This window comes from Megascapheus bottae, chromosome X, assembly GCF_031878675.1.
Source record: "Megascapheus bottae isolate mThoBot1 chromosome X, mThoBot2.hap1, whole genome shotgun sequence".
In the NCBI taxonomy this organism is placed as follows: domain Eukaryota; kingdom Metazoa; phylum Chordata; class Mammalia; order Rodentia; family Geomyidae; genus Megascapheus; species Megascapheus bottae.
In genome coordinates, this window is record NC_143547.1 from 61,332,476 (window position 1) to 61,348,150 (window position 15,675).

At 37.8% G+C, this 15,675-nt stretch overlaps 1 protein-coding gene across 2 annotated transcripts; it reads left to right on the plus strand.

Annotated features, from left to right (window-relative positions):
- Positions 1-1,439: 1,439 nt before the first annotated feature.
- LOC150041175 (synaptonemal complex protein 3-like) lies at positions 1,440-14,711 on the plus strand. Of its 2 annotated transcripts, none has more exons than XM_090326545.1 (8): positions 1,440-1,491; positions 2,220-2,350; positions 2,875-2,941; positions 3,094-3,128; positions 5,200-5,314; positions 6,880-6,979; positions 9,665-9,763; positions 14,467-14,711. In XM_090326545.1, exons 2-8 carry the CDS (start codon positions 2,260-2,262, stop codon positions 14,644-14,646), a joined length of 687 nt encoding a protein of 228 aa, XP_090182671.1. In that variant the 5' UTR covers positions 1,440-1,491; positions 2,220-2,259; the 3' UTR covers positions 14,647-14,711. The 2 variants fall into 2 exon arrangements, with proteins under 2 accessions (XP_090182671.1, XP_090182672.1); XM_090326546.1 differs by lacking the exon at positions 1,440-1,491 and adding an exon at positions 1,492-1,560.
- Positions 14,712-15,675: the final 964 nt, after the last annotated feature.

A 15,675-nucleotide genomic window follows, 5' to 3' on the forward strand; every position in this document is an offset into this window, starting at 1 on the left:
TGTATCTTCCTAGAAGGAAGGTCCTACATATACAGTAAGTTCCTTTGGGGTAGTCCTGATATCCTAGAATAATAAAGGATTATACTGGATGAGTGTGAAGGAACTGGACTGCATATTGAATTACCTTAGAGACTCCCAGACCAGAAGGACTGGGCACAATAAGGTCCATAGGGCACAGTAAGGACCGTAGGTCACTGGGGTCTCCTCTGGCTGGAGGGCCAGTTACTGCAGTATATTAGTCTTGAAATATCAGTTTTGGTTCTGGCAGAGTAAGGTTTGACTCATCTCTCCTTTGGGATTTTTGTGCTTTCATGCAACTTGGTCTTGAGTCAGCTACATCTCCATCCAAACCTCCCCATTTCTTCACCTTCGAGATAACATCTGTACATTGAAGGCTATGGCTGTTCTCCTCTCCCTTCGAGTTCTGAGGTTCAAGCAAAAAGCATCCTTGGAGAATCACAGAATCACAGAAGAGAGCACTCCTTAATCATTCTTGTCAAATAGTTTTGAATTACACCAGAGTTGGAAGTTTCCTCTGACTGAACAGTGAATGTCTGCTAATTTTCTAGCTCTGCATTCACTATTTTCATGGCATAGTTTCCTGTATATCCACAGTTTCTCTATATTGAGTAATTTTGTAATTGACTTTTTCCAGTTGGAAAGAGGATCATGGCTGTGTATATAAGTTCAGCATATCTTGTTTCACTTCGGGTATATTTTTGTTCTTGTTTCTTCTTCCTTTTTTTAAGTTTAATTTTATTGCCAGAGGGGTAATAGTTACATATATAAGGCAGTGAGTACATTTCTGTGGGAGAGTGTTACCCCTCCCCAATGCCACATTTTTCATATAATCGTATATTCACCTCTAATCCTGATGAGCAAAATTTTAAAAAAAGATTTCTTTTTAATTGTACAAAATATACAGCTCAGGATATACATGGACTAGAAACATGGAAATGGAGTATTCTGCAATGTACAATAAATTGATATGTACAGGTATATTGAAGCCATCGGATATCTACAGCATAGGACCCTGTGGCCCGCTAGGGCAAATAAATGGGAGAGGGTAGACTCTTAACTCAAACATGAACAGATAGATATTAACAAAAATTTAGCAGCAGGACACCAGGAATCTGCGAATGGCTGATGACCTGAAGGGATATGGAAAGAGATGCACTAGAAGACAAAGTAGGAAAAGGGGATGGGCTTTCTTCTCCTGTGAAGTCAGAGATCGAAGAATCCAAGATAAGGTATCAGGGTCCCTGTAGATGTGTTTAAAGAATAAGGTAAGGTTTTGATGATCTGTTTCATGATTAGTGTTCATGGTCAGGAGCAGATGTGACAAGGTATTGCCAACACCACACGTGGCATTAACTTTCCGATGATGCGCATGCGCATGGCATGAGCCAATCAGCAAGAGGACAGAGGGGCCGTGTGCAGTGCAGCCTCCATTTTGGAAGCTAGGCTACCGCTTCCATCGACGCTGCTGAGGTGAGTGCCGCGGTGTGAGGAGCTGGGCAGAAATTGGTCCGTGACAGTTAGGAGGCTGCTCTACACGAGGTACAGACTCAGGGGAAGCAGGAATGGCATAGCTCCAGCAAATGGGGGATACGAGTGGGGTCGCGGAACGGCAGCCCTCGCCTCTGAGAGGACGACTGGGGAACTCTCGCCCGGCCTTGAAAGGCCGCGGATCCTGAGGTGAAACCCGAGTCCCGGTCGACCTAGGAGGTGGGGATCCAGGTTCTGGAAGATTCTGAGTGGGTTACGGGGCAGAAGGGGGACATGTAAGGGGACCCTCAGTTTCTGCCCCTCGTCAGGGCAAGTCCACAGCTCCGCGGTCCTGAGGTGTTTAGTGCCCCTGGGGCTTGGCTGAGAGCTGTGTAGTTGGTGCAGGGTCCATTTTCCTGTGTCATGGCGCTGCCTTCCTGTGATGCAGCAGCACCAGGGCGCTGTGACTGAGGTGCAGGGCCTGTGCTTGTCCTGCGGGTGGGGAAGACATGAACCAGAAAGCACAGCACAGTGAGGCTGAGCTGTGCTGAGCAGGCCACACCTAGAGGAGATGGTATACAGAAAGTGGACAGGATATGATCAGGGGTGCCACCCACCCCTGCTTCTTGCAGCTTTATGTCAGCTAGGAGAACTCTCTAGTTCAAAAGATCGTCTGTGAATGAATGTGAGTCCTTCTATTTATTTGTCTACTGTATGTTTGTGTTTCCAAGGTTTAGGAGTCAATTGTGCCTCACACAAGAAGTGTGAGGCATGGCACCCAAGGCAAGGAGGCATCATCATGAACATTCCAAATCCTCTTTCTCAGGTCGGCAAAAGGCAAGCTGTTCCTCTCAGAATCCAGGTAAATCATGTGATATCTGAGTTTGTCGATTATGAGCCACCATATTATAAAAGGCTAAACCATCCTCAGAGCATGGTGTGTTCAATATTTTGATGTTTGGAACACATATAAGACTGGTCTAATTCCTGGATCATTACATGAGATAAATCATGTAATAAGTCTTTTCAAATGCTGGATGTTTATTTCTCTTTGGGTTATGTTGAAACTTAGGCAGGAAATTTTGATATTGCTATCCTGGGGCTGGCCAGAGTAACAGGAATTCTAGGACAGCTTTGTAGATCTCTGCAGTCCTTATAACATAATTAGAGTATGAATCAGGCTGACAGTTGCGCTGTGAAGCTGGTCAGACAAATACTCTACAAATTCTTCCCAGATCAGGACCAAATTCTGTCTGATATGCATGTATCCATCTATACATACCTGTTTTGGCAAAATACTTCCAAAGGAAGATGTATCCTTTGGAAATGAACAGTGAAAGATATTTACATTGAGATCATTCATCTTCTTTTCTCTTTTCCTTGCAGCAAACTATTCAGCAATTCAAAGCATTGGGAACTTTGGTTCATTCTTAACACCAGAAGACAAAGTGATGTAATTTCTTTGATTTGACTTTGGCTTGCTCATAACACACCATAATGTAGTCAACTTCTGTTTACCTCATGTGTATTTTATAATATAAACCTACCAAATAAGAATGTTGTTTTCTTTACAATGAATTAAAAACCTATATGATTTCTCCACAGGATTGAATTACATAGTATGTTTCAGAAGTTTCAAGGTATGTTGTATGATGCATTATATTTCAAAAACTTCTTTTTTGAAAGGAAGAATTTTGTACTAAACAGTTGTACTTCTGGCCTACAGAAATGTACTTGATGACAATTTCTTATATACAAGATGTTAAGTATATATGTTTTTACTTTCTGTGGTTCCTCACAAGAGCAGCAAGCATTTGTGTGAGCAATGACTCAGGGTTGATACTTTCTTATTTCACATTCTAATGCTTGATGTGAACAACTTGGTTCTTTTAATGCTGAGGTAAGGGTGACATTTTTATATTCTATGCTGTGAAATATTTCATTGTTTTAAATGTCATATTCGTACAAGTACTAAGTGACTAGTTAACTTTATTGACTGATATGTAGTATACATTTACAAATGTCTTGTGAGATGGGTATTGTTGGTGCATATCTGTAACTGTCTACTCAAGAGGCTGAGATCTGAGAATTGCCATGAAGCCAATCTTGGCAAAAAAAAAATCATGAGATTCTGATGTCCAGTCAATTGCAAGAAGAGCTAGAAGTGGAGCTGCCACTTAAGTTTAAAAGAGTACAAACCTTGGGTAAAAGAAAGTCAGGGACATTTCATGGGCACTTAGTTCAAGCCACAGGATTGGGACAAAATTTAAACAATACACAAACAAAAGGATTATGAGCAAATTTATCTCTTTTTTTACCAGATAACAAGGTAAGATACTGTAACAATATGAGAATAACCAAGGGACAACAAAAGAAATGAGAAATAACATAATACATTAAAAAGAACAATCACATATTATATAGGTTTTGTTTCCATATCCTGGAGGTCCTTTCATTTAGCCTCATCCTGTTTGGTCTTATGTATCTAGGTTTTGACTTGTTGTAATCAGCTGCAAGGAGAGTTCAGGGTTTGTACTAATTTTTACAAATGAGGGAAACCATTGAGCCTATATGTTCCTTTGGGTCTGGAGAGCAAACTTACCTTTAAATATACTTTGATTTGACTTGAGGTATTTTTTCACTTATAGTAAAATTCATTCACAAAATTAAGTGACTACAGTAAAATGGTCATTTTTATTTTTGTCAATTTATTGTCTTAAAATATGTTACATAAATTGATTTCAATTCCATGGACTACATTAGGAGCACAGTGCACCTTGAGCATTGTTACTTTTTCCATAATCCTGCCCTATCTCTCCAAACCCTATCCCTACCCTAAAGACACATGGTTTGATTTTACTTTTTTTTTACTAGTTTCAGTCCTGGAACTCAGTGCCTGAACTGTCCTCAGGCTTTCTCAAGGCCACATCTCTGCCACTTGAACCACAGCACCACTTCTGGCTTTTTCTATATATGTAGTACCAAGGAATTGAGCCTGGGCCTTCTACCACTCTAGCATTCTACCACTAGGCCAAACTTCAGACCCCTGGTTTGATTTTTAACATAAGCAATTACATATGTGCCACTGGAGAACTTTGTAAATTGATAACTCAGGGTTTTATGGAAAGCAATCAATCAATATTCTGTCTCTTTGTGACAAGAAGTTGGAAAAAGTTTTGTATGTTTACTAAAAGTTAGGCAATGCACATGCACTGTTACTGGCTGCCTTTAATTCTAGGCACTGAGGGGAGTTCTGATCTGATGACCATAGCTTGTTGCTATCTTGTCTAGGGAAGGCCAAGAGAAACTTATCTCCAAATAATTGGCAAAAAGTCAGTATTAGTGGTATGGTTCAAGTTGTATAGCCACAGTCTTGAGCAAAAAGCTAGAAGACAGTAACCAAACTGTGAGTTTTAGATCCAAATAAAAATTTATCGTTGTAGAGGCTTTTCATATAAAAAATAAAGACTGCATTTGCACCCTATTTTGTAAGTTCTGGTAAAAAGAAATATAATCCTGAGTAGCTATATTTTATATCTAAAATATAAAAATGAGATTTTCAGCCATGATATACTTTACTGAAAGCCAGGAAGAAAATAATCCTATTTTAGAACACCATGCCTATATGTTGGTAACAATAGAGCTGGGCCAATGTTTCTTACACATCCTGTCTTGACAGTAGATGCTAATGAGAATATATTTACAATGCAGAGGACATTAGGAAGAAGCTTTTCACCGAGAGAATTTTAAAAGTTAAAATCAGTACATCTTTCAAAAAAATTCAGAAAAAATGGGACCGAATGCTGAAAGAACAGCATAAACGCAGGTAAGTTTGTATGGATTTTGAGCCATATCCTTGGCAGTATTGTAGTTATTTATGGAAACAAAGTTCTTTATTACAATATGTTAGCTGGGTTATTCTTTAAATCCTCTTTTATAGTGTGTGTGTATGTGTGTGTGTGTGTGTGTGTGTGTGTGTGTGTGTCTGTCTGTCTGTCTGTCTGTCAGTTGTAGGGCTTGAATTAAGATACTGGGCACTGTTGCTGAGACTGCATCTGTTCAAGGATTGAATTCCACCACTTGGGCTACAAAACTGCTTTTGGTTTTTGAGTGGTTAATTAGAGATGAGTCTAAAGGGGAATTTCCTGCCAGGGTTGGCTGGAAGGATGACCCTCCAATCTCAGCCTCCTCAGTAGGTAGGATTGCAGGTATGAGCCACTAGCACCTGGCTCTTTTATGTGTTTCTCTGTGTAGTGGGTTTTGTACTCAGGACATTGTTTAGCAAGGCATAATCTAATACACTGAGCTGAAGGCCACATCTTTGCCTTATTTTACTTTGTAGATAGTTGTTTCATGTTTTTACATTGCCTGCCATAGACAGTGAATTCCTGATTGTATCTAGTGCATATTTGTACTGCTGGAGTGCTTAATGATGATCATTTTTATTAAATTATCTATACCTATTCTCCACACCCCAAGGAACTTGAAATGTGATCCTGCATTTGCTGCTCCCACAAAGTTCCAGTGTCAGTTGTGAACTAATTGCTGCTGACTGTATTTTCTACAAAAAAATGATTTGTATTCCTTTTTGTATCCTTCAATCAGCCATATTTTTGAAGTTCACAAAGTTTATGTGTCCTATCATATTATAATGAAATGTATATACCACAAAGAAAATTTGTTGTTTTTCTGTGCACTGAAGTTAAATGGATGAAACAATTATACCAGTAGCATATTATATTTCCATGACTTAAAAGAGAGTAACCACATATTGTGATAATGCATAAATTCAATCATTGGGGCATATCATCATTTGTACTATATAAAATCCTCAAGAAAAGTTGAATAACAAAGAAATCTATGTCTACCAAAATCTTGTACAGTAAATACATATAAATAAATAACAATATACAAAATTATAGGATATACACATCGAATTCATAAACTAGAAAATTAAATAATGGAAAGTATTCATTGACAAAATATACTGGGACATTTCGTTTTTATTGTATTTAATTTTTTGCCAGTCTTGGGGCTTTATCAAGGCTAGTACTTTACCACTTGAATGAGAGGAATACTTTTGGCTTTCTCTGTTTATGTTGGACCACAGATTCAAACCCAGGTCTTTGTGTTTGCTAGGCAAGCATTCTACCACTAGGCCACACTCCTGGCCTGGTGACCTTTATTTTTCAGTTTTCTAGAACTAACACAGGTAAGATAAATTTTCTCTCAGGCAGGTAAGAAAACACATTACATGAGTAAGTCTAGGTCATCAATTTTTATTTCCCTTCCACAATTGAGATTGCAAAACTTTCACATATAGTGACATTTGAATGTGCTTTCTTTCTTCTTGTTATGGAACTTCACAGTGTTTATTTTTATCTTATACAGGCTGAATCTTTATGAAGAAGATACTCAGGAGTTTGCAAGATTGTTTCAAAGTTCAAAAAGGCAGATGAATAAGTTGAAGAAAGAAGGAGAAAGGCTGGCTGTGGGTATCCTGCTTAGATTTCTACTTCACTGCCCCATTAGCTCCATTTAACAATAGTTCACACTAACACTCAGATGGGAAATTTTAGAACATGAGTCTTTCAGAAGAGAAAATAGGTGAAGGGATACTGGATATCCTTTTTTGGTTGCTTCTGTGTTTAATGTGATGGCAGAGTCATACTTGGTTAGGAGAAAGACAGAACTCAGAGCAAGTGCTGCCTTTAGAGCAGATGAGCAGCCAGCAGATTGTCTTCAGAGGCTGACATTGGAATGTGAACTAGTAGAGTATAAATCTCAAGCGCAGTCTAGCCTATGATTTTGATATAGGGATCATGAATTCAAATTGGGAGCCCTCTGAATAGTTGTGTCTAAACAGATGAAAATTTAGGTTTGTGAAGCCTGAGGTCAAATGTCTATTTGTCTTGGGATGTGGGAGGTACACAGAATTCTTTGAAATCAGGGCCTCATGCTGTGCAAGTATTTTGTTTTTAGGATTTGTAAAATTTTATTGCAAAGCTGACATGCAAAGGGATTACAGTTATCTCCAATCCGGTAGTGAGCACATTTCCTTTTGAATTGTGTTACCTCCTCCCTCATTCTCCTTGATGTTTTCCACTCCTTACTTCCCTCCCCCCAAGTTGTATAGTTTTATTTCCAACATAGTGTCTAGTGGGTTTCTCTGATGAGTTGACTCACCCTTTGTCTCACCATTTCTATGCTTCTCCTTAGTTCTCAAATCATATAAACATATATAAGAGGAAGGGTACAGAAATCAAAAGCAGCAACAGAAGGAAATAAACCAAACAAAATTGAAAAAGGGAAGAATGCCTATAATCCTGGCAGCTCAAGAGGCTGAGATCTGAGGATTGAGGTTCAAAGCCAGACTGGGCACTAAAAGTCCGTGAGACTCTTATCTCCAATTAATCACCAGAAAACTGGAAGTGGCACTGTTGCTCAAGGGGTAGGGCAGTAGCCTTGAGCTGAAGAGCTCAGGGACAATGCCTAGGCTCAGAGTTCTAATCCCATAAGGAAGTGGAGGAGGAGGAGGAGTTGGAGGAAGAGGAGGAGGAGGAGAAAGAGTTAGAGGAGGAGGAGAGGGAGAAGGAAGGAGGAAGGAGGAGCAGGAGGAGGAGGAGGAGGAGGAGGAGGAGGAGGAGGGGAGGAGGAGGAGGAGAAGGAAAGAAAGAAAGAAGCACAAACAATACAATAAACAAACCCCTCTTATTTCCATTTCTTTAAATTAATTTCAATAAGCATCATTTTATATGATCACATGCACATAAATTATTGAGCCTATGTGATCCTCCTATGAATATTCTGTTACATTGTCACTGCATGAATATTTAGACTGCTGTTTAATTAATCATGTCTAGTTGTAGTTATTTGATTTTTACTCTCCATTGGTTTTCTTGTAGGTTTATGGCACATTCTAATTATTACAAATGGAGGAAACCTTGCTGCCTATGTTTCTTTGTAAAAATATTTTGTACCTTGCCATACACTTACAACTTTTTAGAACATAGAGGAAAAGAATACAGCAAACATAATGTGATTAATGATCATGTTTTTGAAAGTGGTATTTAAAACTGAGTATGTGAGTATAGAATGATAAGCTGTGAAGAGAGCTCTGTCTATGAATACTGCATCCTGAGTCATTACCAAGCTTAGGACCTAAGAATTTTAGCCTGGGAATATAAGCATTAGTGGCGCATAGTCTAGTGGGCTTCACTGCTGAATTGACTCACCCTTTGTCTAACCATTTCTATGATTCCCCTCAATTCCTAAATCAGATAAACTTTTGCCCATGAGCAAGAGTCCTTGATACTAACCTCATTATCTGCTGCCATTTCAAAGTGGCTAGAAGTAGAATGACATAAGTTTTTGGCACAATAATTTGGGCCTCCATTTGTTCAAGAAAGGTGTCAAGGTTACCTGTCTTCATTGGATTTTGCATCAAATGAGTTCATATATAACAAATACATGCAAAGACTATCTATACATGGTACCACATATTTATCTTAAGGAGGTTTGCTAATAGTATTTTAGTTGACTATGTGCAGATGTTAGGAATGAGAAATACACTTGGTAGTCATGGAAGAGACTGAGTGATTAGTGAACAGCTGACCAGAACATTTCAAATTCAAATTCATGCATGAATGCTCGGAAAATCTAGCATACTGTGTGTGTGTGTGTGTGTGTGTGTGTGTGTGTGTGTGTGTGTGTGTGTGTGTGTCCAAGGCTTGGGCTATACTTTTGAGCTTTTCTACTTCACTCACAGCTCCACATCTGGACTCACTGGAGAATCTTATAGTCTTTTCTACTAACACTGAATTTAAACTGTGATCCTCAGATTTCAGCCTCCTGAATAGCTAGGATAATAGGCATAAGACATGAGTATCTGGCGTTGATGTGTGGACTGTAATGGTCTCATTCAATGTGTCCTGTGTTGTGAATTTTCTTAAGGATGCTTTGCACTAAAAGAAGTCAAAGTCAGGATTGTTAAATAGGTTTCCATGTTATGAACAAAGACAAATTATGTAAATTTGTCACAGAATTCATCATAGGGAAATATTCATATTTTAATTATTTTCATTAATTTAAGATTCTGTGTTTGGATTTGATATGTAATTGTATTTGGTCTGCATAATTTTTCTGTAGTTATTATATCTTTATTTTCTTGTTTTAGACTCTGTATAAAAAGCAAGATGTGGTTTTTCAACAATCTCTGAGTGTTCACAGCCAGAAAATAGAAGACTGGAAGAAATTTTGTGACCAGCATTTAAAGGTCTGTAATGATATTTGGTAGCACAGTATTATCTTACAAAACATTCAGACAAAACTTGTTTTTTTTATAAACTGTGATTACAATTTTTATTTTTATATCTAAAATTGTTCAGCATTTTGCTCATGGCAGCACTATTTCTGTTTAAAATGTTGATAAATGCATTTTCCTTTTCAGACCATGGTAACTCTAGTTAGTGTTATTTAACATAGTAATTGGTATTTAGCCTTATTTCCCAATGATAAAGAATTCCTGAAGGAAATGGATACTTTATAACCAGATTCACTACGTGAATTTTTAGTGGGAGGAGTTGGTCACTTTGTGTACTTCCTGAGGTTACTTCATAGCACATTTTTCACACATACAAGTCTCCTAGAAATTTTGTTGTTTTATAACAATTCACCCTTACAAGACATGGCCAGAGCAAAAAAGATTCAAAGACTAATACTTTCTTTGTTCAGTGAGAATTATCTCATGTAATATGTGGAATTTAGAAATGCTTAGGCATATAGAACTCAGGATGGATCTGGTGTGCAGTTATTTAGCTTACAATGTAAAGTTTCAAGGCAAGGTAGTTTATCAATAGGCATTCTATATTTCTTTAATATCTGGTACACACTAAATGCCACCATGGAAAACACCCATTTTAATCATTTCTACATAATAGATACATGAATGTCATCCCCCAGGAGAACCACATATTAATTAACATACTGCAATAACAGAGGTTTTCTTTTCAATATCAGTGCTATATGATGTTAATTAAAATAAAATCTATATTATTTCAGTTCTTCATTATCCTTCCCAACTAGCCATCAATACACTCATTCTCATCACTGCAATGGTTCTTTTATTGGTGTCATTTTTGTGCAGTATCAGTTAAGGGCCAATTTCTTTTCTGAGTTACTAAGTTTATATAAGTTAACCTTCTGTTATCTCTTCTTTTATATGCATTCAGTATGAAGTCCTTCCATATAAACCTTTCATTTTCCTTGTCAGCACTTCCTGCTCAAGTTTTTATATGTACACACTCATAGTCCTTTGATAGTTCTGTTTGCTATATGGATCCCTCTTCTGCAGATCTAAAGCTTTCTCTTTGTTTATTTCTCTGCCTTCTCTGCTTTAGTAATGCTCTGTCCCAGAATCTTGTCAGCATACTTTCTTGTTTAAATTTATTTTTAAATTTATATTGTTATTGTAGAGTTGATATACAAAGGGATTACAGTTACATGAATCAGGTAATGAGTACAATTCTTTTTGAATCTTGTCTTCCCTTCAGTCAGTCTCTCTGTTTTTCCCTTCTGTCTCCACTCACAAGGTGTACAAATCATTTTCCACAGTGTCTATGATATACCACTGTTATATTACTTTACAGTTTGTTCTATGTTTTCTGTACCCCCTACTTCCCAAATGAAAAGAGCACACTGATTAAGATGTATGAATGTATATACAGCCACACACAGGCACACAGAAACACATACTGGGACATGATAAATTACATGGTACTCTAGACATTCACTGAGGCAAAAGGAATGATTGACAGTCAATATCTATGTGCATATGATAATATAATACAGTATTTTATGGAATGAACTTGAAGAAAAGGAAACTAGATATTTTTACTTGCCTTTGTTGCTTTTTGTTTTCCTTTTGTTTTGTTTGTTAGCTTACTTTCTTATTGAAATTATTTTCTTTGCAATACCAGTAGACTTAAATACTCATAATCTTTTTTACTTATTCAACTTTTATTTAATTTTTTATTTTTATTGTAATTAATAGAAGGGTTACATGATATTTGCCAGATAGAAGGTGCATTAATTCACATACATTGATACCCTTTCACATGTCTTGATCCCCATTTCCCTCTCCCCCACCCCCAACCCTCATCTTGTTTTCCCCCTTCCCTATCCAATTTCAAATAACCAAATACAAATATATGCGATATATCAGGTAACAAAGTAAGATACTGTAACAATATGAGATAACCAAGGGACAGCAAAAGAGATGAGAGATAACATAGTACATTAAGGACAACAATCATTCATTATATGGCTTTTGTTTGTATATCCTAGAGGTCCTTTCGTGTTACATCTATTAATTGATTTGGTTTGGTCATCAGAATTTGGAAGAGATCACATACTCATTTCTCATTTCTCTAGCTTACGTCCTAAATTTCAACAAATTCTATAGTCTGTCTCTCTGTTGAGTCTTAGATATGAGACTAGTGGTTCATGCTTAAGATCCCAACAACAGAGAAGGCACAAAATATCAGGGTCACATTTAGAGAAAGGACATGAACATTTCATTTGATCCCATTTTTTGGCCAGTCCTGGGCTTAAGCTCAGGGCCTGAGCACTGTCCTTGGATTTTTCTCAAGGCTAGAGCTCTACCACTTGAGCCTCAGCACCACTTCCGGCTTTTTCTAAATATGTGGTACCAAGGAATCGAACCCGGGTCTTCGTGCATGCTAGGCAAGCACTCTACCACTAGGCCAAACTCCCAGCCCCTTGTCCCATTTTTTTTGGTGGTTTGTGGGGCTTGAATTTGGCCTGGGGGCTGTCCCTGACCTCTTCAGCTCAAGGTTACCGCCCTACCATTGTGCCAAGCCCCACTTCCCATTTTCTAGAGGTTAATTGGAGATAAGAGTCTCAGGTGTTATTGTGCCAGGGCTGGCTTTGAACCTTGATCCTCAGATCTTAGCCTCCTGAGTAGTTAGGATTACAAGCAGGAGCCCATCTTAATGAAGAAACTAGGTATGGTTGTTCCTTATGTAGTTGAACCATATGGAAATCTTAAGTAGGATAATCATGGTTCAGGTCTCCCTTGCCAATTTAGGGGACCTCTTCTGAAAAGTAATTAAGCAAGAAGCTTGTAAATGTGGTCACAGTTGCAGATCACTTTCTTTGTAATGGTAAGGACCATAAATCAAAGCCCAATACTTTCCCAAACAGTACACATTACATGTTCCATGACTTGGACTTGCCTCAAATGATTTTACTCCCTCTAATAGCTCATGTGTTTTGTTTGCTAATTTTGTAATGCTAGGGATTAAAGCCAGAACTTCTCATCTAGGTAAGACTTTTACCTCTGAACCACATCACCAACCAAATAACCCATGCTTTTGGAAGTTCATTTTGTGTTTCTTGACTTTATCCTGTTTGACTTTTGGCATCAATTGACACTATCAGTTCCTTATTCTAAAAAATCCAAGGCTGTTTTTTCTTTTTTCTTTTTTTTTGTAGGTTGTGGGGCTCGAACTGTGGACCTGAGCACTCTTCCTGAGTTCTTCAGCTCAAGGCTAGTGTTCTACCACTTAAGCCACAGCACCACTTCCAGTTTTCTAGTGGTTAATTGGAGATAAGTGTCCCAGGGACTTTAGTGCCTGAGATGGCTTTGATCCACCATCCTCAGATCTGAACTTCTTTAATCTAGGCTTACAGACTTGAGGCACCAGTGCCCGGCTAAGACCCAAATTTTGAGTTTCCTGTGATGAGAAAATTTGACCCAGTCGCACAACTATTTTTCCTTTTTCTTTTTTGTGTTTCTGGAAATTGAGATCACATGAACAGTATGTTGTCTGTGAGCTTTTGTGCTCAAGGCTAATGGCCCACCAATGAGCCAATAGTTCTACTTCTAGGTTTGTGGAGGATAACTAGGGAGAAGTCTCTCAGACAGTCCTACCTGGGCTGTGAAGTCATGTACTGATTAGCTAGGATTACAGGTGTGAATGATCAGCACCTCCAATTTCTCTGTGGCCTTAATTGGTATGTTGATCTTCATGTAATATACAGAGGGATTATATTTGGAATAATGAATTGTGTAATTGAAATTTAATGATTATACCTTTTGAAATGTAGATTTTTCCTATACCTAAAATGAAATGAAATCTGTTGATTTCCAAAAGAACATTCCAGAATCTTCAAGAGCTGAAGAATCGTAAAAATGGGTTAATTCCTAATGGAAATGTATATGGATAAATAGTGATTCATTCAAATAAAATATTCTGGTTGACAGTGTAAAATACTTATGCTTAAAACTGAAAACAATGAGAGATTAAGGCATTCTCTAGGTTATTGAAAAAGGTATTAATTATACTTAAGAGGCAAAACACATATATTACTTACCCCATTCTAATGATGACAGGACAGAAAAATTCTGTTATTGTTTAAAAACTTCATGAATACTGTGGGGGGTTTTCAGCTCAAACGGACCCTGGTTTAATCCTCCAATCAAGGCCACAAGCAGCTACTATTTCCTAAATGCTGAGAGGTAGTTGGTTGCCATTTTTTCTGGAAATATTTGGTTGCAGCTATGCCCAGGCCAGCTAGGTGCTTAGAGAATCTAGAGGAAGTTAAGTCAATAAATTCTGCATGTCACTGCCATGATTTCTACCTGGATACCCACTGAAGGGAGGGATCCACCCAGTTCTGCCTGAGGAAGAAGAATAAATATATAGCAAGAGCTATCTACTTTGCCATGTAGAATAAGTAGTGACGAATACATTGGTGACAAAATCTGTACTGAGAATAATCACCAAACTCTGTTTACAACTGTGGTTTCAGCTTATTAAATTGTTTGTTATCTTTAGCAGCATGCATTCAGTTAAGTGACTCTGAGGAAGACATTCATTCTTTTTGTTCTCTGTACTTTTTCTCCCCAACCATTTTCCTATTTGAGAAAACTCAGGAAGGTCTTTATGCTTACAGGAAAATCTAGAGCATCCCTCTGACAGTGGAAACGTAGAAAAACTTAGGGCAACAGCAAACAAGACCCTGGAGGCCAATGCCAACACATCAAATACAAAAGAATCTGAAGACCAAAATCTGGACAGAAGCCCTGCTTCCTCTTATTCATCCAGAGATTCATTAGCCTGGGCCCTTACGTAAAACCTTCACTCAAATAAGAACATGACTGAAGAATTGTTTTTTGAGGAATCAGTGTACACTGCTCCTTTCACCTGAAAAAAAATAAACTTTCATTTTCTCTCAAAGTTTACTTCATTATTTTTGTAATGCTGTTGAATTCAGAGAACCAAATTACTGGAGTTAAATCTGAGAAATGCTGTGTGAATCTGGATCCCTATCTTACATTGGTGTAAAAAAGAGGCTTTTGTATTTAGTCACCGTTGAATTCTAAGACAGCTGCAGAAGAGATGTTGGGATGCAAGAAGATCATGATACTAGGGAATTATCCCAGCAATAGATGGGCCAGGTATAGCTCCAGGGTACCACAAATTTCTCCCCAGTTGTCAACAACAGTCTCCTGCAGGTAATTTTTGGTAAATAGAGTCTGGGAAAACAGAACATGTTTTAAAGAAACAATGTTATATTGGCATACCTTGGTTACACTTGGCTGAATGGTATAGCCTGCACCTCGTGTATCCAGCATTCCATCTATTGTAGAAGGTGTGCTTTTATCTTCTGGCTCTTATTTGTCTAGGGAGAAATCATTTGTGGAGCCCATTTGAAGAGCATGTGAGAGGTTAAGATAACAATACTGTGTTCATTTTCATATAGGACCTTTTCATTTGGTGTAAGGTTATAATATGCTGTGTTTGATTTTAGGAAATTCTATTAGAGTTGCTTCCATTTTGATTTTTAAATGTTTATTAAGGGTTGCACTGTGAGTATTTTATATGAAATCTTAACAGGGATAATCCGGTGAGTATTATCATTATCACAAACTCATGACACAGAAGAAAGTTTCAGTTTTACTATAACACATTCTTGCAAATACTTTATGGTATGTTGGGAGATAGCCTTTGAATGAAATTTTGAGTTACTATGTATACTCTGTAGTTTTGAAATGGGGAAGGTGAGACCAGAAAGTTTCCAGTCACATGTAATGAGAGTAAAAGAGAAAGACTTGAGTTACAGTGTGGGGAAAGGTGATTTCAGTCTCCATATTATGGTGCA

Bases quoted from the DNA above. Each gene is read 5' to 3' on its own strand.
- LOC150041175 (XM_090326545.1), top strand. From the start codon at position 2,260: ATGGCACCCAAGGCAAGGAGGCATCATCATGAACATTCCAAATCCTCT. The intron at 6,980-9,664 runs GTGGGTATCCTG...TTCTTGTTTTAG, and splicing joins AAGAAGGAGAAAGGCTGGCT to ACTCTGTATAAAAAGCAAGA. The intron at 9,764-14,466 runs GTCTGTAATGAT...TTATGCTTACAG, and splicing joins TTTGTGACCAGCATTTAAAG to GAAAATCTAGAGCATCCCTC.